This window comes from Anastrepha ludens, chromosome 5, assembly GCF_028408465.1.
Source record: "Anastrepha ludens isolate Willacy chromosome 5, idAnaLude1.1, whole genome shotgun sequence".
Lineage (NCBI taxonomy): Eukaryota > Metazoa > Arthropoda > Insecta > Diptera > Tephritidae > Anastrepha > Anastrepha ludens.
The window spans coordinates 104,611,952-104,639,744 of NC_071501.1; the positions used below are offsets into that span (position 1 = coordinate 104,611,952).

A 27,793-nucleotide genomic window follows, 5' to 3' on the forward strand; every position below is an offset into this window, starting at 1 on the left:
CCAAGGCTTCATCTTCCTTCCCTTCTCCTTTCTCCTCTCCTCCCCTGTATGGCATCACAACGGACGAATTTTTGAATTTTTCTCGTTGTACGCGCCAATTATATATATATAACCTAACCTAACCTTGCGATACAGATTGCAAGATTCTTGACATCGTTTCAAAGTTAATTGACACCAGGCGTGACGGTCAAATTTGGGATAACTGCTATTTAAAAACTTGTTTGTTGGAAATCAAATCTGAGTATAACGTTTTACTAGTTTGAGATGCAGATTGCCCAAATTCATCTATATTTTTGATTAGTGATTAATTTTAGATCTAATAGCAGTCATAAAGCTACACGTTCCAAAATGTAATGCCTGAATGTAGAGATCCAAGGCGAATCTATTCAAGGTAGTGGCATTCGAACGACAACAAAATTTAAACTAGAACTATCAAGGGGAAGAAAATAGAAGAATGGAATGCGACAAGCGCAACAACAACTTTTCCTCACATCGTTTTACTGGCATTTCTAAATTGATGGCGAATAGAAGAAGAGCAAATCAACTACTCTAATCACTCCAACTTCTATGGAAACGCCTTGGATAGATCAAATCTGAGTTTCAACAAACGCAAAATGTACTGCAAAATTCTCACGTTAAACAAAATCCTTAGTAATTTCCTGCTTTTATGATAATAACTTATAATGGCATTTTAAACAACATATTGCAGACATGATCGAGTTCTGCAAGGCCTTATGTTTGTAATGACCTGGCAACAACGACAATAATTTCAGCGCCATCTGTCACACTGACAATTATTGACATTTCATCTCTCCTCTCGTTTGTTCGTTACAGACGAGTGTCAGCAATCACCAGCAATTTCGGTAGGCAGCGAATTTTTTCGCAACAATTTTAGCCTCCAAATAAATTTAAAACGTTTGAAAATACGAGTATATAAAATATTAAAAAATGATGAACAGCGTAGCACGTGTTTATTTACGCGCTGGGGGCCAAACGCTTCCCAAAGTTCTGAAACCTGCAGCAGTTGCCTTCACTCAGGGTAAGAATCGAAGCAGTGCGAAGAAAAGTTCCTTCAATTTCATATTGCACAACGAAATTAATCCGCTGGAGTACCTAAACATTAACCGATAAGATGATAAGTGAACTGCAAGCTGGGAGAAAACTGTTCATGTCATTAAAAAAGATATTTTTGCTATTACTTCGAGCTTTCCATTATGTAATGTTTTTTAGGTTAGACGTAAACGTCATGCAAAAGGCAGTACCACCAAAACAAACTGGAGAGATCATCGAATAATTATTCATTTAATAGAATTGCATTTTTTTGTTTAATTCATACGTGTATTATATAATAAAATACAAGGGTTCTACTTACAGCCGAACGTAATGGACACACCGACTTGCAGGTACCAGACTTCTCACCTTACCGCCGTGAGTCTGTAAATACACCCAATCGCAAAGATGACTCCGCCGAGAGCCGCAAAGCATTCTCTTACATGTTAATTGGTACTGGTGCTGTTGGCAGTGCATACGCAGCTAAGGGACTCGTAACAGCGTTCGTGAGCTCGATGAGCGCAACTGCTGATGTTTTGGCCATGGCAAAGATTGAAATCAAGCTTAGCGATATTCCAGAAGGCAAGTCTGTTACATTTAAATGGCGTGGCAAACCTTTGTTTATTCGCCACCGTACCGCTAGTGAAATTCAAACCGAGCGCTCTGTTGCTGTATCGACCCTGCGTGATCCTCAAGGCGATGATGTAAGTTTACAGTACACCTTTATACTGCCTAGTATATAAACTAATTAATAATCTTTTTGTGAATTACAGCAACGCGTTCTCAAACCTGAATGGTTGGTCGTAATCGGTGTTTGTACACATTTGGGCTGCGTACCAATTGCTAACGCTGGCGACTTCGGCGGTTACTATTGTCCTTGCCATGGTTCTCACTATGACGCTTCTGGACGCATTCGCAAAGGGCCGGCTCCATTGAACTTGGAAGTGCCAACTCACGTATTCCCTGATGACGGCACTTTGGTCGTTGGTTAAGCATTACGAATTCTAGTTAAATAGAAAAAACGAAAAGAAAAGTGTAAACCTAATTTAAAACTGAATAAAAGCAGTGAGGCAAAATGTGATTCATTACGAGACGAGAAGCATCACAGTTCATTACTTGGGGAAATAATTAGTATATTGTTATAGCAACATAATCATTTCCATATGTACATACATGTATGGGGAATACTGCAGGAGTTACAGTTCTTGACCGGAAAACGCTTGGGAAAAATACATAAGTGACCTAATTCTAAATCAGATCTAATTACTATTATAGTACCGCTAGTGGCTGATTTATGCTGCAAAGATTGTTAATTCTTTGAGATCTAATTCAACCTTCAGTAGAACAATGAATTCATGTATCAAATTCAAATATTACGAATCTTGTTTAAATTCTGCAAACTAGGCACTGTTTATTTTATCTTTTTCTTTATTCTAGTTGTTCGCAACAAAATACTCGGAGTTACTTGTTAAAAAACTTGTAAAATTATAAAGGAACTGCAAGAATCAAGAAAAATAAGGCGATTGGCTTACTAAAAATAAAAATAAATAGTTTTCATTTTCCATTTGTATGGCAACGATTGGTATATATTGTGAATGATTATACGAAGAAAGAAAAGAAAAAGTAAAAAACAATGTCATATGTCATTCTGCTGTATGACAAATTAGTCTGCGAAATTTCACGATGGATTGGAGTTTTATAAAACCACTCCTATCTAATCGATATGGAGCTTTAAATAAAACTGATATAGTTAATATAATTAAAGCTGTAACAAGATGGTAAGTTATGCCTCAGTTTACAAAGATATTTTTCTTTGTTCAATAATTTATTTGATGCGCAGTAAGAAAGTCTGCTAACGATCGCTAATCAAAGATGGCGGCCGATGATGGAAAAAATTTTCTCAAATACGTATGAGTACAAGTTTTATTGGCTCTTAATATATTTTCTATTGCTTTATTTGCAGTGAAAACGATTTTTTCGATGATGAAAGCAATTATGCTCAATTTTACATGGCATTTGCGGCTCTTGCTGCAGAAAAATTAAGCCAGTGCAAGCAAGGTAAGTCAAACGATTTTTCCCCGAAATATTGTATACACATTTTTCGAAATACAGTGTACGCCTTTACATCCGAACACCTACAAATTTAAAGGGTTCTTCATCTAAGTTCAGTTTGAAATAAACGCGGTGTAATGTAGCGCTCCACAAAATTATCCATTACATATACTATAAGAAAAATCTAAATACTCGAAAGAAAGAGGATTTCAACTCAGAATGGTAGAAAACAAGGGTTCCTCAATATCATAGGGGTGGTTTGTGCAGTCGGTTCTACGGCTCAAATATGGAATGTTTTAGATGTTATTACAACAACAATAATTTCTGCGTTTGTGATTTATGAAATAGCTGATTTTGAACTAAAATATTCGTATTTTGTAATAACTGTGTAATTTAGAAAGTGCGTATTAACGAGGTAATGCTGTATGTTGGGAGAAAAGTTGTTGGCAAAGAAAAAAGTATTTTCGTATGCATTTGCCATATATATAATATATGATTATAATACCAGCTGTTTTCTGTGAATGGTTCATAATCGCGCCGGGACGGGCTGTGAAGTGCAATATCATTAACATATTTTTCTAATTCTCTTTTCTTCTCTTTCTATACAAACATAGTTTGTCAAACACAGGTGCCGCAAATACAAGAAGCCTGCGCCGTACTTATACGTTTTATACTACATAAATTGAGCAAAGTGAGTATCGTTTTTTTTAATATGTGCCTTTATATTTTTAAATATTGGCAAAAAACTAAGTAAACCATTTTTTTGGTATGGACTTCTATGTAGTAGGAATCTTTATTTATATCTGCTATTATTTGCGGGCTGCGATTGGGCGAGATTTTACATCGTGTGATATGTTTATAATATTTATTTTGCAAAAACAAAAAACATTGCAAAAAATGTTAAATAAACAAACGTCAAAAGATGCAAAATTTGATTACTAAATATTGGCAAGAAGACAAAAGCACTCGCAAAACAGACGAAGTTATTAAAAAATACAACGGTACAGTATTTTATTATCAAATACAAGAAGAACGTTGAAGCAGGGAGGTGAAGAAACTTCTGTGTTGTTTACAAAACGAGAAGGGCGTACGCCTGTCGAAGATTTTGTGGTGGATGTGGTCGAATGTGTCTTGATCAATAAAAATACTAATTTTACTTACCAAAAAATGATTCTAACAAGTCAAAAAGCGGAAACTTATACTTAAATCTGTCATTTAATGATAAGGAGCTGCTATAGTTTACTATATTCTTGGAAATTTTGTGGCCAGTAAGAGGACTCGCTGCCTAGCTTAGCCATGTCTTGATTATCCGAGTCTAGTGTTTTTTTTTTTTTTCATAATACACCATTTACATTATCGTCCGCACTACTCAGACGGGGCGAGCGTGGCGCACTACGTTTTTAGAGTGAAAATTGGACAGTGACCATGGCACTTTTCCTCCTGAGGAGACCCAGTGTCAGGGAAGAAAGACGAGGACATGATGAGATTCCAATGTAAGGAAGGACCATCCTCTCCATGGATGGATACCCGTCCAATCCCCATATGGAGCTTCTCTCTTAGTTCCCACAATAAGAATATTATACTATTTTCATGTTTACATGTACAAGCCAACGTATTTTTTTCAATCTCAGACATCTGTTATTTTCTATATACATATTTGGCGATTTATTATACGCATTGAAATCAGGTGACTTTACCTGTTTTTCGTTTGAGTTTTGTTAATGCATTTCATTAAAATTTATTATGACATCTTAATTTCAACGCATATTTATTAATACATGTACATATATTTTAACAATAGATAACTAAGAAACCGAGCTACGCACAATCTCTGAGAGACGAGATAAAATGGCTGCTACCAGCTTTGAAAAGCCTTTGCGAGGGCAAGTCCACACCATCCACACAAACGAAAACAAACACAAGCAATGCTTCTGGTGGCGCTACTGGGAGTGTGTCCAACTCATCGCTGTTACAATTCGATTACAACGTTGTAGCAGCTGTTTTGAAGAGTGCCAAGTACCCCGAACTCAACAAAAGCATTGTGTCTGGTAGTGACAAGGAGTCGCCCAAGTCAGAGATAAAACGTTCCCGTTCCGATTTATCGACGGTAATATTCCAACAGCTTACTGCGCCGTTAGAAGCTGGAAAAATTACATGGTCACCCTTGAGCGAAGAACTCACAGATTGTTCAGTAAGTTGTCATTTGATGCATAAAATAAAAAAAATAGAATAACAATATTTTTAATTTTTGTAGGAAATTTTTTCAATAGCAAATATTGCACATTTGCAATCACTAAATGGCGCCGACGTTATACTCGATGTGTGCATTTCCTTGCCCATTTTGTCACGTTATCGCACGAAGTATTATGAAACTGTCGGCGCTTTTAGTACTAAGCCACTATACTTGCCCTTGACACAGACCGATGCCGCACAAATTAAAAACACTCTTGCACACATGGTCACAGACATTTCCATTCTGTGGCAGGCTATATCATTGCCCATAATGCAACCACTTTCACCAAGCCGTATAACGAAATTGTCCAACTGTGCTATATCTGCGCTTTACTGTGCTGTGTTGACATCGATTGCCAGCAGTGTGCTTAGCATGACCAGCTCAGTATCGTCACAAAAGAGCCAACAATCGTCAGGTGGTGGTAGTGGCACGCAATCAAAAGAAACCGATGAAACTGAGGAGCATGCCCGTTTTATTGTCGACAAAGCGCTTGAAATTTACACTATTATTGGTAATGTTTTCAAAACGTCTGCTCGTTCGCATATCTATCAGAATCATTTGTGCTTTGGTGCCTGGCTATTGGTTAGTGGTATACAGGGGGCACTTGGAGCTTCAGGTAGCGGTGCTGCTAGCAGCAAATCCTCAGCACAACTGGACGATCCCGCCAAATCTAAGACGGCTGTTGGCGGCACTCAACGCGCACCAGACACGCCATCCACACCAACTGCACGAGTTAATCTCTTCAAAGTGCAACAAGGCTTCGGCGTGCTCAATGCCGCAATTGCTAATCACTGTATTAAACTGCTTAGTGAGCTTGTTGAAGACTTAAAAATTGAATCCACCTGCAATGACATCGGTGTTAACAACACCAATGAGAATTTACCAGAGCCAGCAAGTTTCGATATATTAGAAAACTACACCTCATTGCAGCGTCTAATTCGTGTACTCAACACAGCCACTCTGCATCAACTCTTCACTTTTCTAGCAACTGTTGCTTACAGGAAGGCTTGCGCTCTCAAACGTGCAAACGCAAAAGATCGCACAGAATGTGAAGCCATCAGCTATTCAGATTCAACAACATACTTTAATGATACGCTCTCTTGCTCGGATAACTCTGAGGAAGATGATAGCGAGAGCTATTTGGGTCATTGGTTTAAAGAGACACTCTCTCCTGAAGCGAACGATGAGGCGGCAAATGCGCAGGCGCAAGAACGAAGCAATGAGGCGCAAAAATCCAATTTGGTGCCGGCAGTCGATGAGCCACATGAATATTTGGATTTAGCTGCGCAAATATTTTGCTTCATGGAGCAATTTTTCGCCAACAAACATGCCTACCTGCATCGCTATGTAAAAGCTGGCTTAAGCGACCAGCAGATGCTACTGCTGGCAAATATACTCAAGGATCTTGATCGTGATGCGGCACGCGGAGAAGCTGAAGCAAGTACGTGTGCTAAATGGCAGGCCGCAATGATACGCTTTTCAGGTGCCGTTGGTCGTTATTTGCACAACTTGATATCGGCCTCATTGTTAAGTGAATCCTTACAATCCAATTTACTACAACATCTATCGATTTCGCCGTGGTCGACAGACACAAACGCCTGGCCGTTGCAAGTCTATCCAAGCACACTTTCGGTGCTAGTGCAAATTCTACTGCTTAAGCCAACGCAAGAGAAGGAGGCTGCATGCCTATCCGTCTGGCATCGTCTAATCAACACTCTTGTAGAGGGCGTTTGCTGCACTTCCGTTGCGAGCACAGCATCTGATGTCGATTACGAGGATCTTAACATGGAACATGCGCAACTGCTACTATTTCTATTTCATTCGTTAAATTTGATGCAAAAGAAAATGATACTGTTGCTAACCGCCGGCGCCGTGACACGTTGCGCTGAAGTGTGTCGCGGCATTTCGCCAGATAAGCCTGTACGCAATAGCCAAATAATGTTACTATCGCGTCTACTACTCTTTCTGGAGTATTTAATGAAGCATTTGTACAATGCACCACCCGAGTTGTTGGATCAAGTGCGCTGGAATTTATTTAGCATAACTACAATGCATGAAAATCAAAAAGTATCTGATTTACTCAACAGCAAAACGAAGCTCACGTCTTTCTGCCGCAAGGATATTGAAGAGAAGTTTCGTAAATCCTCTTCGGACTATCTATCCAGTAAGTAAAGTAATTTAAGAGTCGCAGCTAGAAATTTGGTTCTCAATACCTAAATCTTATATATATGACACATTTCAGATATACGTCCAACATTTTATTCGCTCTCCGTCGTCGATCCAGCAGCGACTTCTATTCAACAAGAATTCAAGCTCGACGGTTTAGCATGGAATTTCATCCTCTGTACGCCCGACAAATTGAAATACCCCCTGCTAGTGGATGCACTAATCGATATACTGTCCGTCACGGACATGTCGCAAAATAAAGTCACGTCACACACCTTATGCGCCATGCAATATTGCTTCAGCATTTGTTGGAAATTGTTGTTGGGATTGCCGCCTTCTACGGTACACGTGGAATCGTTGATGGAAGACAAAGTGCCGAATTTGCATTCACTGCTGTGGTCTATCCGTTGCCCTATGCCAACGTCGCATTACCTGATAGTGAACAGTTTAATCAAGCAGGGCATGTACACACAGTTTGCCGAAACTTTATGGTCAAATGTTAGCGATCGAGTCAGCGATATTGGTTTCAATTTGAAACAAACATTGCTGGGCGTAGAGTCATTCAATAATACAGTTGATAAGAGTGAGTTAAATCGAAAAGCAAATAAAATTAGTAGCGATGCATTAATTTTGTCCATTTATTTATATGCATTTATGTATTTGCAGTAAGTCCACGCCTATCCCACATCATTCTTCTCGATGCCGTTGTTGCTCACATGCAAGCAGTGGCTTGGGCTGCCAAAGAGGGTATTAAGCTGCAGCGGGCAGCTGCCAGCACCAGTAACAGCGGCAGTGCTAGTCCCAGTTTGCCCAGCTCTAATTCACCGATCACCACAGGCGAGCAGGATGTATATTCCTCTTCGGAATCGTTGGATCAGAAAAATAAATCGGATTCACCATCCACATTGCTGCAAGAGCGCGCGCAAATTAGCCGGGATTTATTGTCATTGTTAATTGTAACCTACAAAATCGTAGTTGAAACAGTACGCAGCAAAATGACGTTACAACTTACCGACGCCACACCGCTGAATATATTGAACCTCATCGTACCAATCGTTAGCTCACAAAACCCACTCACTGCTGAGCTAAATGCAACATTTATAAAGCTCTTGCCAAATCAAGATAAGGATATAATAAATGTGGAGTGGCCAAAGTGCTTGCGCGTATCTGAAAGTGCTGTATTCACCAAGCCTAACTATCCAGTTGAGGAATATACCCTGACTGTAATTGAAGCGCATATTATGGAGCTAACACGCTACAACAACTACTCGCTTCTAAACTCGCTGAAACACTGCATGAAGTCCATATTGAGTCTGATTGATTTGCTACTTCCATACTGCAATATTGACGTCGCGCCTAGTGCATGCGCTACAAATGCCGCTTCGGACATTGAAAGAGAATTGAAATCAGTACTCATTTCGACAATGCTTGATGTACGTATGGAATATGTGTATGAAAGAAGCGAGAAATGCATGAACACTCTAATGAATGGCAGCGATGGCAGTGCCGAAGCGCAACAGCTGCTCGTTTACGAGTACACATTGAGGCACTGCTACAAGCTCTTATTAGAATTCGCCAACGAGCTCCGCCAGTCACAGGCAAACACAAATAAGGTAATCTTTAGCGAGGTCATGTTTTTCGCTGTGCTCAAGACCATGACACAAATGCTTGACAAACCCACTGGCGTTAGGGCAATGCATAATTTCTTTAAAGTAAACAAAGAGGGCAGCTTGGTGGAGCTGCTGTTATCTTTCACAGGCACCACAATGTCAGTTTGTTATGCCAGAAAATTATTGCAATTCGTTGAGAAACTGTTCCAATTGGGGGATCAAGCTGATTGTAATTTTCCCATGGAAGATATTGTGCAGTGCTTTGGCGAATTGTCCAATGTTGATGGTGCGCGCATCAAGGCTTGGCTTAGTCACGTTATTTATGGACCTCACGGCGCACAAGGCGGTTCGGATACAGTGGATAAAGTGCTCGCGAGCATGCAACCCTCTAGTACGCCCTCGAGCAATGCTCAAACGCCAACGAATATGGCCACCGTATCGGCGATACCTAGCATAACGGATCAATTGGCGCAATCTTCGGGTTTGGACGCAGAGGCGATGGAGACGGACGATGATGGCGCGGTGGCGTGTGGACCCACTATGCTGCAAGTAAGCGCGGAACTGTGCGCGTAAAAACAATATATAAAAATACCTAACTCTCTTTTTTATTGCAGGCAGAGACGTTTAACCTTTGGCAAAACGCCGGAAACAGTTATGTGACTAACCAGTCTGATGAATCATCGCAAGATGCGGAAAACAGCAAACGCAATGGCGCACTCTTACTAAACGTCGTAAAATATATAACGCGTGATAGCAAATCTCCAGCCGGTGTTGCGATGATACTTTTTCAATCGCTTCTACAATTAGGGCAGTCTTTGATTGCTCCACCACAGGAGGCCTCGGATTTTGCCGACATTCTACAAGTAATGATCACACTTGCCGATACCACACAAGGACGCGGACATGCTACGCTCTTTAATGCCGCAATTGTTTGGCTCGAAATCACTAAATTCCAAGTGCTCGAACGTGCTTTGAATCCCAAAAACCTTACTTCTCTGGTACCAACTGTAACCCTAGAAAACATCAACGCGTTGCTGAAATATCTTAGCGAATTACTGCAGAGTCTTGGCTACAAGGGTAGCAAAAATCTAACACCGCCATGGGATGATGAAATGCAGACCGATTTAGAGGAACTAATTGATGATCTGGGCATCGAGGAGGATGACTCGTTTGTTGAAGACTCCGATGAAGATAGCCTTAATAATAAGCTTTGCACATTTTCACAAACACAAAAAGAATTCATGAATCAGCATTGGTATCATTGCCACACCTGCAACATGGTGAACACTGTTGGTGTGTGCTCAGTTTGTGCACGCGTGTGCCACAAAGGACATGACGTCAGCTATGCCAAATATGGTAACTTCTTTTGCGATTGTGGCGCCAAGGAGGACGGCTCGTGCCAAGCGCTTAGCCGGCGCGTTTCATCTAGTGGCGGTGGCGGCATAGGCAACAGTGGCACTGGTGCAGAAAGTCGTCAACTCATCGATTACTCTCAAAGCGCGTACGCAAGCAATATAAGTGTATTAAGCAGCAAGAAACGTGCCCAAACACCACCTACGCAAATCGTCGCCTATAGTCAGCGTGTGGATGCACCAAACGAACGCATTACATTGCTGATGAAGTTGCTGGAGCCCAGTCGTGAAGTCTTACAGAATAACGAGCAATGGAGTGTCATAGTACGCTGCATACTCGACTTTTTCGATGTATTATTACCGTCGATACGTGAAAACTGCGCACTCTTCTCGATTGTTGGTTGTCATAAGCGTGCAAAGGCAGCGCTGGATCGCTTACATACACCCGAGCAAAATTTCCAAATGACCGATCAATTGATGGTGCCAACACTAGGCTCGCAGGAGGGTGCATTCGAAAATGTACGCATGAGCTATTCGGGTGACCAAGGACAGACCATAAAGCAACTGCTATCGTCTGGGTTGGTGCGACGCGTCGCGTTGTGTTGCCTTTCGTCGCCGCACGGCAAACGCCAGCACTTGGCAGTGTCGCATGAGAAAGGGAAAGTTACGATTTTGCAGCTATCAGCATTGCTCAAGCAGGCAGATGCTGCTAAGCGTAAACTTACGCTCACACAACTCTCTTCAGCACCCATACCCTGTACGGTGCTCTCACTCACAGCCAATCCCGCGAATGAGGACTGCTTGGCCGTATGTGGCTTGAAGGAGTGCCACATTCTGACATTCTCAAACAGTGGCACAACCAACGAGCACATTGTATTGACGCCTCAGCTTGAGAATGGCAACTTTATCAAGAAGGCCAACTGGCTGCCCGGATCGCAAACTATGTTAGCGCTCGTCACGGCAGATTACGTTAAAATCTACGAACTTGCTGAAGATTCTTACAGTCCAAAGTATTACTTTCTGGTGGCTATAGGAAAAATACGTGACTGCACATTTGTTTATCAGGATGGCGTATATTACATGTTGATCATAGCTTCTTCTGGGTACATTTATTACCAAAAATTGGACGATCAGAGTTTAGCTAAGCATGGGGATTTCTATGTAACCAACACTTTGGAATTGAATCACCCACACATCAAGGATGTTAGTGGGCAAGTTGGTGGAGGTGGTGTATCAATTTATTACTCACACACACTTCAACTGCTGTTCTTCAGTTATTCGGTGGGCCGTAGTTTTATGGCACCACTTTCCGATGTCAATAAAGGCGTAAAGAGTATTACAAATCTACAGACTACACCAGCTTCAAAGAACTCGTCGAAGGGCCCGCCGCAACCACTGTGTCAGTGGACTGAAATTACTGGGCACCCTGGGTTGATTTGTGCCATGATGCATACCTCCAATAATCCAGTTATATTCATGTTTACCCCCGAACGCATTCTCATGCAAGAGATCAAGGCGCAGTCCTCCAAGTCTCGCATTATGGACATGGTTGCCATACGACATACTGTGTCGGGTGTGGAGAAGACTACACTAATACTGCTGTGTGAAGACGGCAGTTTGCGCATATTCACCGCCCAACCGGAAAACACCAGCTTCTGGCTGTCGCCGCAGGTGCAACCCTTCGGCAATCAATTGTACTCCTCCACACTTTTCGTTAAATGCAACTCTAACAAGAAGTCCAAACGTAAAACAATAAATCAGCAAAAAACCGTAGGCCCCAACGGCGCACCAATATTCCCAATCGATTTCTTCGAACATTGCACGATGCTTTCCGACGTGGAGTTCGGCGGCAACGATCTGTTGCAAATATATAACAAACAAAAACTCAAGACACGTCTTTTCTCAACGGGCATGTTTGTGGCCTCTACAAAGCCAACCGGCTTCACGCTCGAAGTATACAACAACGACCCGAACACAGTGATTGTGGGCATACGCGTATTACTCGGAACGCAGGATCCACTACGCGCGCCACAAAGCGTCACTGTGCTAGGACGTACCATCCCCACTGTTGTGCGTCGAGCACGTTGGTTCGATATACCGCTCACGCGTGAGGAGATCTTACAGTCAGATAAATGTTTGAAAGTGATTTTCGGTAAGTCACAAGATCCTGAGAATGTCAGCATGCTGGATAGCATTGAGGTGTACGGCAAGTCAAAGGATTTGGTTGGCTGGCCAGATGACAGCGATGAGATCGCCGGTAATGCTGCAGCAGGTGCGACCGGCAACACCAACACCAATTTCAATGGCCAATTGTCTGCCGCAAACTTTGGTGAAGGGTTCACTTCCATAAATAACCTTGATAAAATGGTTACAAATCTTCTGGAAGTGCTTGACTATTCATTGGACTTGCTTGGTGGCAGCAATGTAGCCGCGGCCATCAAACAGAAGGCTATAAAGACAGCCAATTCACTGCTTCTTCTACCAACACCAAATCAGGTGCAGGCCCAGTCGCGCTATGTTTTGGCCACTTTGTTCGGCAATCGCGCCGCTTATCATTCTTACAAGGATAGTGAGGTTATTCACCATGTAAACTTAGAACTGCAGGTATTGAAGGGCAAAATGAGTAACCCGGAAATGGTGCGCGATATCGACCCGGAGGCTTTCTATCGTTTAGTGCTGTTGGTGCGTGGTATAGCCATGTCGCGTCCACAATCGCTTACAAAAATTTGCCTAGAGAACAACATCGAGTTAGTACAGGATATAATACAGTTAGTCGAAAAACTGTATCAAATAACTCCGAGGGTAGATGAGCCAACTTCGATCGTGAGGCGGGGTCTCAGCCATACCGAAACTATTGTTCATTGCTTAGTCGAGATAATGCACGCATTTGCTCTATCCGACGCTAATCAAGTGGAGCGTATGACAAAATACTTTATAGACCTTCTAAAGAACGAGTCGAGCGTAATTAGTCATAGCGCCAAGGAAGCTATTATACTACTGCTTAATCCACGATTGAAGCGTCGCAAAGTTGCCATTGTGACGCCACCAGTTTGTTCGACGCCTACGCCCTCTAATGCCACTGTGACTGCTACTTCATCCAACCTAGCATCGCTGGCAGTAGCTGGTGCAGCCGAAGAAGCCGCCGATGAAGTTTTGGAAGCAGCCGCAGCCGCCGTAAGCGGTCCGTCAGCAGCTGCGGTCGGTCGAAGTAATAGTGCTGAGTTTGTGGACGCAAGTGCTCTAGACCCTCTTGCACACGATGCCGGGCATCAGCTATTAAACTTGGAAGCTTTCATGGGCGGCGGCTTCCCGCAACTTCTGGGTCTACAACAAGACGCCGACGATGAGGCGATAATGGATTTGGCGATTGCTTTAAGCTTGCAGCAACACGACGGCGAGGGGCTGCAATCCCTACAACAAGGCTTAGCAAATCTTCAGGGCATTCGTAATGCGGGCAATCTGCATAATTTGCAAGCGCTTGAAACCAACAATATGGGTATGGCGGCTAACGCAGCAAGTGTTTCGGCAGGTGGCTCGGATGATGAAGGTTCAAATGTAGCCACGGATGGTTCTACGTTGCGTACATCACCTGCCGAACCAGCAGGAAGCGGTGGTTCAGAGAGTGGTGGCAGTGGCGTGGAAAGTATTGGTGGTACATCGGGACGCAGCAGCACCTACGGCGATCAGGCAAATGCTTCGCCACCGCGTTCAGCTAATGCCCCCTCTGACATACACATAACCAGCAAATCGAATACAACTAGCGGCGCAGTAGGTGGGACAGAGGAACCAGTTGCCAGTACCAGCGCTGCAGCTGCTGCAGTGTCATGTGCAGCAAGTGAAGAATTGGTGTCTGAAGATGAGAATTTGGCCAAGTTGCACGATTTGAGGTAATACTGATTGGCATCGTGCGTCGGATATGTACGATCTAATTTTTCACACATTTTTCAGAATTTCAATTTTGGAAAATATCATCCTTAACATACAAACCTTCGATAATTGCAATGGCGTCCAGGCCATACCTTTAATACAAGTTATACTAATGCTAACGACCGATCTGAATGGCAATAACGAGCGCGATCAAAAAGTGTTAAACGAACTGCTGTCTGCACTGGTCGACTATGTCGAAATGGACTCAATTTCAAACATATTTAAGGCAAGTAAAATAATAACCCCCGGATGTAATCTGCTAGTCGCGTTAGGCGGCTATGGCATCGATGAGTGCTTAAAATCTTTGTAGTGAAAAAGCAATTGACTTCCAGATGCGTATTAATAGTCGTAACTGACTCCAGCTGTACGAAAAGTCAATCTCGGAAACTAAATATTTAAAGTTATATGAGGCCCGCAATTATTATTATTAGGTTAATTAATATTGTTTTTTAGTTCTAATCGAATATAATTAAAATTTGCTGAAGATTTATTTGTGAATCAATTGTTGAGAAACTTCGCATATCGATATCTTTCTCACCGGGCTAAGGATATAAATATCCGTGCGATCCTTGTTTTTTATAGTTATGTTATTTCTTCATTATTTTTAGGGTCCTGTGCTTTGATCTTTTCCTACCAAATTGTAGCTTGGATCACTCTTTTGGAGGCTTTTATGAGAGATCTTACCTCTTAGGCATCCTTTAATAATGCGGTTATAACAACGAAATTTCTAGTTGATTGAGTTGAAATTTGTGCCGTAGCCATCATATTGCTTCCCGGTATAACCGGAATTTTAAATAATAACTTGTTTTATGTGCAATCAGGTTCGATCTTTAATTTTTCCTTATTGTATTTATTTATACTCTGTTCAGATGAAGGACCGCAATGCCAAAAACGAAGTTCGACTAGTGATGCTTTGCCTGTTCGGGGTATTGATGGGCAAAACAAAGTCAAAGCAAGCCGGCACTACATCACCGCCGCATCAATTCAAGGATAACGCCTCGTTTGTGGCCAGCACTACGGCAAGTATTCTTAGCAACAACGGCGCATTCACGTTTTCATTGGTTGTAATGGAATCCCTACTCGAACACTGGAAGCGTGTATCGAGTGAACAAAGCGCAAATGGCAACAACTCGGCTGTAGCCGGAGGAATGCCCATTGCTGCAGCTGCAACAACACCTACTCAAAATAATCTACTTAAACCGATAAGATATGGCGCCAAACCAGATATTTCAATGCTAATACCACATAACTATTTGAAAAACTATCCTGATATTTTCGAATCATACGACGCATTGCTCACGGAGATTTCAGTGCGTTTACCATATCAAATCTTACGACTGTCTGCCACACATCCGGGACCTTACGACTGGTATCACAACTACTGTGAGAATATGACTTATACGCTATGCGAATATATGATGCTAAATTTAAATGCGCTATTACGGCGCCAAGTGCGCAAGTTGCTGATGTACATTTGTGGTAATAAGGAGAAATTCCGCATGTTCCGCGATGGGCACTCGCTCGATGTACACTTCAACTTTGTGAAGGAGATTTGCAGTCTGTTCAATACCAAGGTGAGTTGATAAAATAACCGTTTTAATTATTATAGAATTAGACGTACGAGTATATAATTAAACGGCCGCAGTCGAGTGGATTTATGTTTGACTACTACTCGGTAGAGCCTTGCTCGAAACCCGCTGTGGATACGAAAGTAATAGCTGTTGGCCCTCGGCTAGCAATGGCAAACCTCCGAGTGTATTTCTACCATAATAATATTCGCATAAAAACCATCTTACGTTCATAGGCGGAAAACGTGGGCGCCTGTATATATACTCGTATGTATATACATATTCACCTAATTCTCTTTTAACACTAATTTGATTTAAAACGAGTTGAAAGGAAAAAATCGAACTTGTTTGTTTTAACACGATTTTCAATATTTTATAAATTTTTCTTGAATCTCATAGGGCAAATAGAGTGAGATTTTTCGACGCATGTACGAAGCATTTAAGTTAGTCTCAGGAAAAGTGTCTGAGACTCGGTAGATTTTGTTCTCGCCGTTTATAATTTATTTCTTATAATATATTTAATTAATTCAAATATGTAAGCGCGAAATAAATTCTTAAGTGAACTCTAAAAAGAAATTTTAATATTGTTTTCAGCTAATTCTCTTTTTACACGAATTTTTTGCGAACATACATATCTATCTTGAAAAAGAGAATTAGATGTACATAATTAAAATATTTATTTGCACTTGACTAATCAATTATTTCTTTTTCAGAACTTGGTTCTCTCGAATCAATCTATTCCAATACTCAGCTATGACTCCCTTGTCGAACTCACCGAACATTTGCGCACTTGCCAAGAGATCAGTCAAATACGAACCGGCAATTGGCAGAAATTTTGTCTCATTCATGAAGATGTCATTCCGGTATTGATAGAAATTTCTTGCTACCAACTCGACGATGGTGTTTCGCCAATTCTCTTGCAACTTCTCCAAGCGGCACTTTGCAATAACAGTCAAGCCGTCAAACAGCAGCAGCATCAGCAACAACCTGGCACCTCATCGAAATTGCGCGGTGATCGTGATAAATCTGAAGAGATTGAACTTTCATTCGATTCGAAATTCGATTCTGTGCATTGCAGTACATTCGTGCATCAGATATTCCGTTTTGTTTCCGATACGTTACTAAATAAATTTGTGCGTATCTTCTTACTGGAAACAAACATCACATCGATACGCTGGCAAGCACACTCGTTAATTTTCGCCATTTACGAGAACTCCAACGATCGCCAGAAGGAGAAGTTGATTAGCATTTTGTGGAATATGTGGCCATTGGTACCGGCCTTTGGCCGTCGTACAGCCCAATTTGTTGATATACTTGGCTATTTAACGCTAAGCACCAAATCGATTGTCGACAAGTTGCCAGAGTACACGGAAAAGGCGGTGGAAGTGCTCCGCCAGCAAAATGATCTACTTTCAAAACACCCGAATGCGCCAATTTATACAACACTCGAGCAAACACTGCAAATGAATGGCTATTATCTAGAATCAGAACCATGTCTAGTTTGCAATAATCCAGAGGTAGCGATGGCCAACATCAAACTACCTTCCATCAAATCCGATTCGAAATTCACCACAACCACAATGATTGTGAAATTGGTACAAAGTCACACTATATCGAAGATGATTGTTCGCATTGCCGATTTGAAACGCACAAAAATGGTGCGAACGATTAACATTTACTATAACAATCGCACAGTACAGGCTGTGGTGGAGCTTAAGAATCGCCCGGCCATGTGGCATAAGGCGCGCTCTGTCACACTGCAGTCCGGACAAACAGAGGTGAAGATTGATTTTCCATTGCCCATCACCGCTTGTAATCTGATGATTGAATATGCCGACTTCTACGAGACAGTGACTGGCTCCAGTGAGAACTTACAATGCCCTCGCTGCAGTGCCGCAGTACCAGCCTATCCGGGTGTATGTGCAAATTGTGGTGAAAATGTATTTCAATGCCACAAATGTCGGGCCATTAATTACGACGAAAAGGATCCCTTCCTTTGCCACTCATGCGGCTTTTGCAAATATGCCAAATTTGATTTCAGCATATATGGGCGCATTTGCTGTGCTGTCGATCCAATTGAATCGGCAGAGGATCGCGCCAAGACGGTGCAAATTATACATTCTTCGCTAGAGCGCGCCGATCGTATTTATCGCCAGTTGCAAACCAACAAACAAATGTTAGAATTACTTATACAAAAGGTGGCTGAACATCGCTGTTCCGATCGGCTGGTAGATGACAACCTTGGCACTGTGCATAGCACGTCGCAGGTGAACAAAATCATACAGCTTTTGGCGCAAAAGTACTGTGTCGAGTCGCGCAGTTCATTTGAGGAGCTGAGTAAAATAGTGCAGAAGGTGAAAGCGTGTCGCAGGTGCGTTCTATAGATTTTATATTATCTTCTGTTCTATTTCGATGTATATTTTTATTTCTTTCAACAGTGAATTGGTGGCTTATGATCGCAGTCAACAGGATCAGTCGCACAATGCCCAAGGCATGGATATGCGTGAAAATTATGCAATAAATCGCTGTTATGGCTGCGCGTTGGCATCCACAGAGCAATGTCTCACGTTACTGCGAGCTATGGCCTCCAACTATGAGTGTCGTATTGGTTTATATTCCCAGGGTTTGGTTGAAGAACTAGCCCAACATAATCTACGACGTGGCACTCCTCAAATACAAGATGAAGTGCGCAATTTGCTGGTGCTATTAACAAAGAATAATCGCGATGCCTGTATGAGTTTACTGGATTTGATTACCGAACGCGTGAAAACCGCTCTACTGGGTGCTATACCATTGGCTAATTTAGATGCAGCAATACACCATGAAATGGTTTTGCTTGAGGTATTAATCGCGCAGGATGATTTTTGTTGGGAGAATAAATTGAAGGTCGTATTCGAGCTGTTCTTAGTGGCATGTCGGTAAGATTTCTTTAAAGTTTTCATTTACATTAATTATATAAGTATATTACGCGTTGGGCGCCTTAGCGGAACGGGTTTGTGTGTGAATACCATAGAGCACGGGCTCCAAAACCACTGTGGGCATGAAACACCAATTGATAGGAAAGGGTTTTTCTAATAGCGATCGCTCTACGGCAGGCATTGACAAACATCTGAGTGCTTCTATTGAAAAAGTGTCCGCTGTTCGGGGTGGCATAAAATTTAACTTAATCAAAAGTAGCTGTACCCAGTGAACTTTGTACCACCACAAATTTATTTCATGGCAATATTCGTTTCAGAAGTGTGTAACTCATGGCGTAGCTGTCAAACGAAAGCTCCGCCACCAAAAGTAGGCCGAAGTGGCAATGTAAATGAAATGAATGTTCACTATCGAAATACAATTCTCTTGAGTGCACAACAGGTCAGGACCGTTGACGGTTAAAATGCGATTTTTAGTAAACAAAAAAAAAAAATAAGTCAGATGTCGATCACTGAGATGGCACATTAATACTGAACTTATTTTGCGAAATTGTTGGTCAAAGTGCAGTAGATTTTTATATGTGAAGTACTCCATTCCAGCTCCATGAATCTCAATGTACATATAATATATTATTTAAAGAATGAGCTATCGGTTGGTTTCTTTTTCTATTGAACGAATTTTTTTTTATAGTATTTTTAAAAAGTAACCTACGCGCCCCTTTAATGTTCAAAAAATTTTAACATTTATTGCATTGTGCATTTTAATTAAATTTTTCTCCCATTTCAGTGCACCACGTGGCCCTGCTGTTTCCGTGATTCAACCGTGCTTGCGCATAATGCAAGCGCTTATTTGTCCAACAATACCAACAAGTAAATTAAATCGTGATTTGAGCCCTTCGCAATTATCCACCATCACCAGTATTGATGGTCTCACCGTTAACTTCAATAAGTGGTTAAATGGCGACCCACAGCACTATTACGAAGCTTGGAAAACACGTATGCCTGCGAACACCACAACTAAAGGACGCAAAGGATTTACCAGCGGAAGTACGAGTGGAAGTACTGCTGCCTCCATACTTCCAGATGATCGCATGTTGGCTGCAATGCTGCAATCGGTCGTTGAACAAAATAGTGGCTCGAATAGTGTCAACGTGGCAAAGCCAACAACAGAATCGGCAGATTCTGCCAAGAAAAAACGGCAACTCGTACACGAATTCTATTTGTCTGAGAAGTATGGGCGCCGCTGGCGTAATATTGTGCTTAATAAAGGGCATCTTAATGCGCCACTAGTGTTGAGCGCTAGTTGGTTGCAGCCTATTTTATTCAACCCGAACTCTCGATTCGGCCGCCAATTGGCATGCTCACTCATTACTTCGCTCAGCCGTACACATGAACGTAAACGTGAAATACTGAACTTACTGACTGGTTTTCTGAAGTACGTCGGCGAGGCCGGTGAAGCCAGCGCCGAGTTTCTGGCTTTGTATCGCGCACTCGCCTCGGATACTCCATGGCGCCAATATTTGGCTCTAAAAGGTGTGCTTGTTGAAGTCTCTCAACTGCTGACAGCTGAAATCGTTAAAATACATCGCCTGGAGGAGACTACATTGTCATCAGATTTATCACAAGGCTACGCGCTGCGCCAATTTGTAGAGTTGCTCTCGCTCTTCCTGGAGAGCGCTACCATACGACAGGCATACAAGACACGTCTTCTGGGGCCGGTTCTTGAGGGTTACCTATCATTGCGGAAGTTGGTTGTGCAACGTACACGCCTAATTGATGATGCACAAGAGAAACTGCTTGAAATGTTGGAGGAGATGACCAGCGGCACCGAGGAGGAAACTCGTGCCTTCATGGAGATTCTAATTGACACAGTTGAGAAAACGCGCATGAATGATATTAAGACACCAGTATTTATCTTTGAGCGTCTGTACTCCATTATACATCCAGAAGAGAGCGATGAAAGTGAGTTCTTTATGACTCTAGAGAAAGATCAGCAACAAGAAGATTTCTTGCAAGGGCGCATGTTGGGCAATCCGTACCCCTCAACTGAGGTAGGACTTGGTCCACTAATGCGCGATGTGAAGAACAAAATTTGTACGGATTGCGAGTTGATAGCGCTGCTAGAGGATGACAATGGCATGGAATTATTGGTTAATAATAAAATTATCAGCCTGGACTTGCCCGTTAAAGATGTCTACAAGAAGGTGTGGCTAGCAGAGGGCGGCGAACGTGATGCAATGCGAATTGTATATCGCATGCGTGGATTGTTGGGTGATGCCACCGAAGAATTTGTCGAAACACTAAACAATAAAAGCCAAGAAGAAGTCGATACGGAACAGCTGTACCGCATGGCTAATGTGTTGGCCGACTGCAATGGTTTGAAGGTGATGCTCGATCGTATTGGCAGCTTGCAGAATATATCGCGAACTCGCGAATTAATACAAGTACTACTTAAATTGTTCTTGATTTGTGTGAAAGTGCGTCGTTGTCAAGAAGTGCTCTGCCAACCCGAATTAGGCGCCATCAACACACTGCTTAAAGTGTTGCAAATGTGTCTGCAGTCGGAGAATGATTCCATACAATCGTCGGTAACTGAACAATTATTGGAGATAATGGAGACCATACTCTCGAAGGCAGCCAACGATACACTGGACTCATTTTTGCAATTCTCATTAACTTTTGGTGGACCCGAGTATGTATCGGCGTTGATATCTTGTACCGACTGTGCAAATGTACGCAACAATCCTTCGGTGTTGCGCCACCTTATACGCGTGCTAGCGGCGCTGGTATACGGCAATGAGGTGAAAATGGCACTGTTATGTGAGAATTTTAAGGTGAGTGGAATAAAGGTAAACTGGAATTATCAAAAGTATTTGCCATCTTTCGATAAAACTATTTATTATTCTCTTAACCTTCCTGGGAAAGTAACGGTTGGATCTTCTAAAAAATTAAAATTTACCAAATCTTTTTGGCACTGCTATGTATTAGATAACATAATTAATTTGAAATGAACTTACCCAGTTACATTCGCTAGCTCTTTGACAATGGCTTCACTGGTGAAATCTTAGTTTAAATTTTTAAGATTATAACCTCCAACATTTCTATATAAATATTTTTTTTAATATCGATAATTTGGGGCTTATTAAAATTCTTTAAATTGAGTTCCTGTATCAGGTTTGTTCGGCTAGTATTTCAGCCCGCTGAATGGAAAAACAAAGATGTGACCAACATCAACTCTCTGCGAATTTGAAGTAATCAGCTGACCTAATAAGGGAGAGGATGGAGCGGCCAAAGTTGCACTCACAATTTGGCCTCGGATGGTTGTTGTAGCAGCATACGGATGGTCATATCTTGCAGTCTATCATTCTTGGTTTTCCAGTAAATTTCGATCGCAATTGGCTTCGAGAGCAAAATTAGCCATCAATTCAAATCTAGAGCGAAAGCGAAAATTCTCTCCCAAGGTTTTGCCATCCGAAGCAAAATTGTGAGAATAACTTTGGCTGTTATGTCATAGGGGATTTGGCAGAGAGAGAGGCGAATGAAATGATAGCAAAATGTATAAAGTGTGATTAGTTAAATAAAATAAGGCTTCCAAGCAGAGGGTGCGTTGATTTTTTCGTATATTACCAACACAATTTCAGTTTTTGCCAACCTCTGTTGTAAATAAACCCTGTTAGCCGTTTGACGGTTATTCGAATAGACTAAATTCCAGCAAAAATTACCAGCTTCCCCTCAAAATGGAATGCTTTTTTGCTATCTAAATTTCCTTATTGGCTTCGCAAACATAACTACTTTATTATTTTATGCCGATGATTTACTTCTCTCCTCTAAATGTAAAGATTTATCGGTGGTACAGAATGATTTCATACAAATTTTATCGGAATTAACAAACTGGTCAAATACGTCTGGGGCCAAAATATCGTTTAATAAATGCAGAAACTTTCATATATGCAATAAGAAAATGTGTCCACCGATGAACCTATCTTTCAATAATGTTAACCTATTGTTATGTAGCACTTTAAAAATTCTTGGTATTATATTTGATTCTAAGCTAACTTTCAAAAGTCATTGTAATTACCTTAGACTAGCTCTAGTTAAAAGATTAGATATAATCAAATACTTATCGTCGACACACTGTCTTGTCCATCCAGCATCGCTCATCAATGCGACCAAAGCGCTACTCTTATCTAAAATCGACTATGGCCTACCGATCTATGGGCACTGTGCGAAAAACAATGTTAAGCTCATTCTCCCTCCATACCACACCACAGCCAGGAGAAGCATACGTGCCTTCCCGACCTCACCGGTTATTTGCACTTTGACAGAAGCTGGTCTTCCAACCATCGAAGAGAGAGCTACTGCCAACACCATCAAATTGATCCCAAAGCTCCTTCGGTGCAAGAATGCAGTATTGCTCAAGGCGGTTTATTCGGCAAGCAGAAGGAAAAAACACGGATATCGACCGTCAACGATTATGAGATGTTTAAATGCTGCGAATGAACTAGGTATTCCTATCAAACCAGAGAAATTCGATTACAAACGTCCTGTGCCATGGTTCCAGTTTAATAGTCTGCTGTACCTAGACATGCATTCTTTTAAGAAAAGTACAACTCCTCCTACAGTTTACCGTCAAGCCTTCGAACAACTTGCCTCAAATCTAAAAGAACAAGGATGGAAATTTTTGTATACGGACGGGACTAAAACTGTTTCCACCACAGCCTTTGCGGTAGTAGACTCCGACCATAACACAATTTCAGCTGGTCATCTACTAAACTTCTGCTCGGTTTTTACTGCAGAAGCAAACGCCGTTCTGCTGGCAACGCAGTATGCTCTTCGAACTGGTGAAAAATACGTTGTATGTACTGAGAGCATGTCCACCATTCGTTCAGTAACCAACATACCAAAAAGCAACTTTATCATCTCAACGATCCGCAACGTTTTAGCTGGTGGAAATATTTTAATCAAAATCATGTGGGTTCCAAGCCACGTAGGAATACCTGGCAATGAAGCCGCTGATGAAAGAGCAAGACTGGCAGCAAATCAACCACTTATCGTCTTGAACGTGATTCTCAAAGAAGATGTTTTTAGGCTTTCAGAAGCAAAATTTTTCAAAGCCAAACTTTCTGAGTGGAATAATTTCCGGCATCACTACTCAGCATTAAACTCGGTAAGGCAGTCACCCACCTTCCCGAGGGGAATAAACTGTAACGATCTTAGAAATTTCTCCCGCCTACGAATTGGTCATACGACAGCAACGCATAACCATCTCCTTAAGGGTCTTCCACCTCCACAGTGTCCATTTTGCAACAGCGGTTCAATCTCGGTCATCCACTTGCTCGATAACTGTCAACATTTTTCAACAATAAGATTCAACGTCTTCGGTTACAACACCCCTTCCGATGCCCTGAAAAGCTATGACTCCGAATCCATCAAGAACATCAACAAGTACCTTACGTTAGCTGAGCTTAGGAAGTTAATTTAGAGTTAATTGTCTAATAGCGTATAATGTAAGATATTAATACTATTTATTGTTACTCTGGTAAATTCATTAACAAGCGAGCCGAAGGTGTTTACACTAGTGCTCCATTTAAATGTAAAGTAGTGGATCTCCTCTACTTTTCTTATATATATCTAATAATAATAATAAAATACTTTAAGGGAGAAGTATTATTTTATGCATAGCATATTTAATATAATATATTTATCTTCCTTCTATCTTATACATATATTATAATATATATACCTTCCTTTCTTTATAGGAAATTCTCGATTTCAACCACTTTGACAGTGAGCGCACTCCCGAAGAGGAATTCAAAATGGAGCTCTTCTGCGTGCTAACCAATCAAATAGAACACAACTGCATCGGCGGCACTTTGAAGGACTACATTGTCGGCCTCGGCATTGTTGAGCGTGCCATAGCCTACATTACCAAGCATGCACCCTGTGTTAAGCCAACACTACTACGCACAGACTCAGACGAACTGAAAGAATTTATCTCTCGTCCCAGTCTTAAGTACATTCTACGCTTCCTCACTGGACTCGCAAGCAAACACGAGGCTACACAGCTTGCCATCAGCAAAGACATCATACCAATCATACATCGTCTGGAACAAGTATCAAGCGATGAACACGTCGGCAGTTTGGCAGAAAACTTATTAGAGGCTTTGTGCACCGACGAAGCAACGGCAACACGCGTACAAGAAGTGCGTGATTTCACACGAGCTGAAAAGAAACGCTTGGCAATGGCTACACGTGAGAAACAACTGGACGCGCTGGGCATGCGCACCAATGAGAAGGGTCAAGTGACAGCCAAGGGTTCTATTCTCCAGAAGATTGAAAAGTTGCGCGATGAGACCGGTCTCACCTGCTTCATTTGCCGCGAAGGCTATGCCTGCCAACCAGCCAAAGTATTGGGCATCTACACATTTACCAAACGTTGCAATGTGGAAGAGTTTGAATTGAAGTCGCGCAAAACTATTGGTTACACGACTGTTACACACTTTAATGTTGTGCACGTAGACTGTCACACCTCGGCCATACGTTTAGCACGCGGTCGTGATGAATGGGAACGTGCTAGTTTGCAAAATGCTAATACTCGCTGTAACGGTTTGCTACCGCTTTGGGGACCAGACGTCTCGGAAGCCGCTTTCTCGGCATGCATGACTCGTCACAGCAGTTACATGCAGGAGAGTACTCAGCGGTGTGACATTTCCTTCCCCAGCAGCATACACGATCTCAAAATGCTATTGATGCGCTTCGCTTGGGAGCGAAGCTTCCACGATGATGCTGGTGGCGGTGGTCCACAATCGAATATGCACTTTGTGCCCTATTTGCTCTTCTATGCAGTGTATTTGCTGTTGTCCTCACGCTCAGCAGCACGTGATTGCAAAACATTGATTGCATACTTGACTGCAGCGCCATCGGATAAATGGTTGGAGTGTGGTTATGAGGTCGAAGGTCCATTATATATGTTGACTATCTCGCTGGCTCTACATAGCCATGAAACATGGAATAAGCATAAGTTGTCTCATTTGAAGCGTTTAATTGCCGTAGCACAGGCGCGTCATATCTCACCATCGGTTCAATGTAAGGCATTGTTGTCGCAGAGCGATCGCCAGACAAAGGATTATGGCGTTTATCGTCCATTCCTGATGATGTGGGCCCTAATCGATTTAATATATAACGTTTTATTCAAATCGGTGAGCACCCCCAAGGAGGAGGACTGGTCAATTTCACTGTTCGATTATATACGAAAGAGCGACGAAGCTATGCTCAAGTCGACCGATACGATTTTGCAAACATTCACTGAAGAATTCCTGCCATGCACATCTTTCGGTGAATTCTGTGATGTAGCTGGTAAGTTGTTTGACAAATTCAAAGTTTTACGTATTAGTATTTAAATTGAAATTGATTACTTTGGGTTTTAATTTTATTTATTTATTTATTTGTTTTTTTGTTTTTTGTTTTTTTACTACCTGAACAATCTTTTCCCCAAAAATATATTTTAAAATCTATTATGTTTTCTCTAATTATTTTAAGGGTTGGTTTATAAACTTGTTGAAGAATAAAATTTTTGTTATTCTAGTTTTATTGCATTGACAATAAAATTCATTATTTTCATAAACTAATTTATATATTTTTCTTTTTCAGGACTTCTGCATTTGATTGAAAATCCTGACGGTTTTGTCGATGAAGTTTTGGCTTCCCTTCCCACAACATCATCCACTTGAATTGAGGAAAATATAATTAAACAATAAATTTTAAAACTGCTTCTGGTTGTCGATTGCTAATCATAACATTATGGCACTGAATCTACTAGCATACATGTAATCAAATTCATTCACCACACAATGTTACTGAATGTTTGCTGATAAATAAAATAATCACATTTATTTCAAATTTAATCTCAATAAATGGTATAGTTTAAAAAGTTATTCGCTGGTAGTCTTATTTATTTGTTAATAAGATTAGCGTACCAGGGGTATACTACTTTCACACATTTTTCTATATGGGATGTTACTCGTACTTGTACAATCAAGTTTTACCACAGTTTACTAAACAGGATCAGTTTAGTTGGGCGGCAGTTTGATTTCATAGGAATGTGAAGGTAACCCGCACGGCACTAACCACCTATTCGTGCGCCCCTTTAAGCACACGCATCTAATACCACTTTTTCTAGTAAGCACCGTACTATGTAAGAAGAAGCTTAATTCTGTCGTAAGACAAAACAGGCTTGTACTTACATATATGGGCTCCAGGACACTACGATATTCAAGGAAACGAAATTGCCGACGAATTGGCCAACCGTGGATCAGCGGTTCCCCCACAAGGGCCAGACCCAATAATCGGAATCAGTTCCGCAGGAATCATGAATTGAATCAGCGATTTTGTATGCAATCTATATAAGAGTGACAAGTCCGCCTATGACCACCATTGGAATCATTGAGGACCCAATGTGCCTGTCGTGATTGGAGGAGGCGGATATCACTGAACACTTTCTCTGTAAGTGTCCTGCCTTTGCTAGAGCACGGCTACGAGTTTTGATGATACGAGTTACGATGTCGTGAGAATGAGTAATCGTGCTCTAAAACTGAAGGATATTTACAGATTTGCCAAAAAATCTGGAAAATTTTCATAGGACTAATTATCTCTATCTCTGTCTCTATTCTTTCCTATCTCTTTCTCTGATACTTTTCTCCTTCCCTCCTTGACTATCTACCCTGTTTCCATAGCTCTAAATACAAGGGGCTTTTTAGCCTGAGTGTTTTAGGAGCCACCAAATCTCCTGGAGCTCCTTGGCTCGACCTTTTCAAATTTCAATTTCAAGGTGCAATGCACTTGACACGGCTAGTTTAATTGAGCGGCAGCCCTTGGTCGCTAACGTAGAACCGGCTGTCATGGGAATGAATACAACTGTAAT

The 27,793-nt window shown here is 41.6% G+C and overlaps 2 protein-coding genes across 2 annotated transcripts; both read left to right on the plus strand.

Annotated features, from left to right (window-relative positions):
- The first annotated feature begins 813 nt into the window (after positions 1-813).
- On the plus strand, positions 814-2,143 carry LOC128862874 (cytochrome b-c1 complex subunit Rieske, mitochondrial). Its single transcript, XM_054101656.1, has 3 exons — positions 814-1,039; positions 1,375-1,754; positions 1,824-2,143. The coding sequence occupies exons 1-3, from the start codon at positions 949-951 to the stop codon at positions 2,040-2,042; spliced, it is 690 nt and encodes a 229-aa protein (XP_053957631.1). The 5' UTR covers positions 814-948; the 3' UTR covers positions 2,043-2,143.
- A 554-nt stretch (positions 2,144-2,697) lies between these two features.
- Positions 2,698-26,807, plus strand: LOC128864355 (protein purity of essence). Its single transcript, XM_054103976.1, has 15 exons — positions 2,698-2,828; positions 3,014-3,108; positions 3,717-3,793; positions 4,904-5,293; positions 5,357-7,499; positions 7,578-8,084; positions 8,168-9,660; positions 9,726-14,350; positions 14,412-14,616; positions 15,260-15,964; positions 16,672-18,329; positions 18,397-18,876; positions 19,661-21,707; positions 24,633-26,229; positions 26,524-26,807. Exons 1-15 carry the CDS (start codon positions 2,734-2,736, stop codon positions 26,601-26,603), a joined length of 16,197 nt encoding a protein of 5,398 aa, XP_053959951.1. The 5' UTR covers positions 2,698-2,733; the 3' UTR covers positions 26,604-26,807.
- Positions 26,808-27,793: the final 986 nt, after the last annotated feature.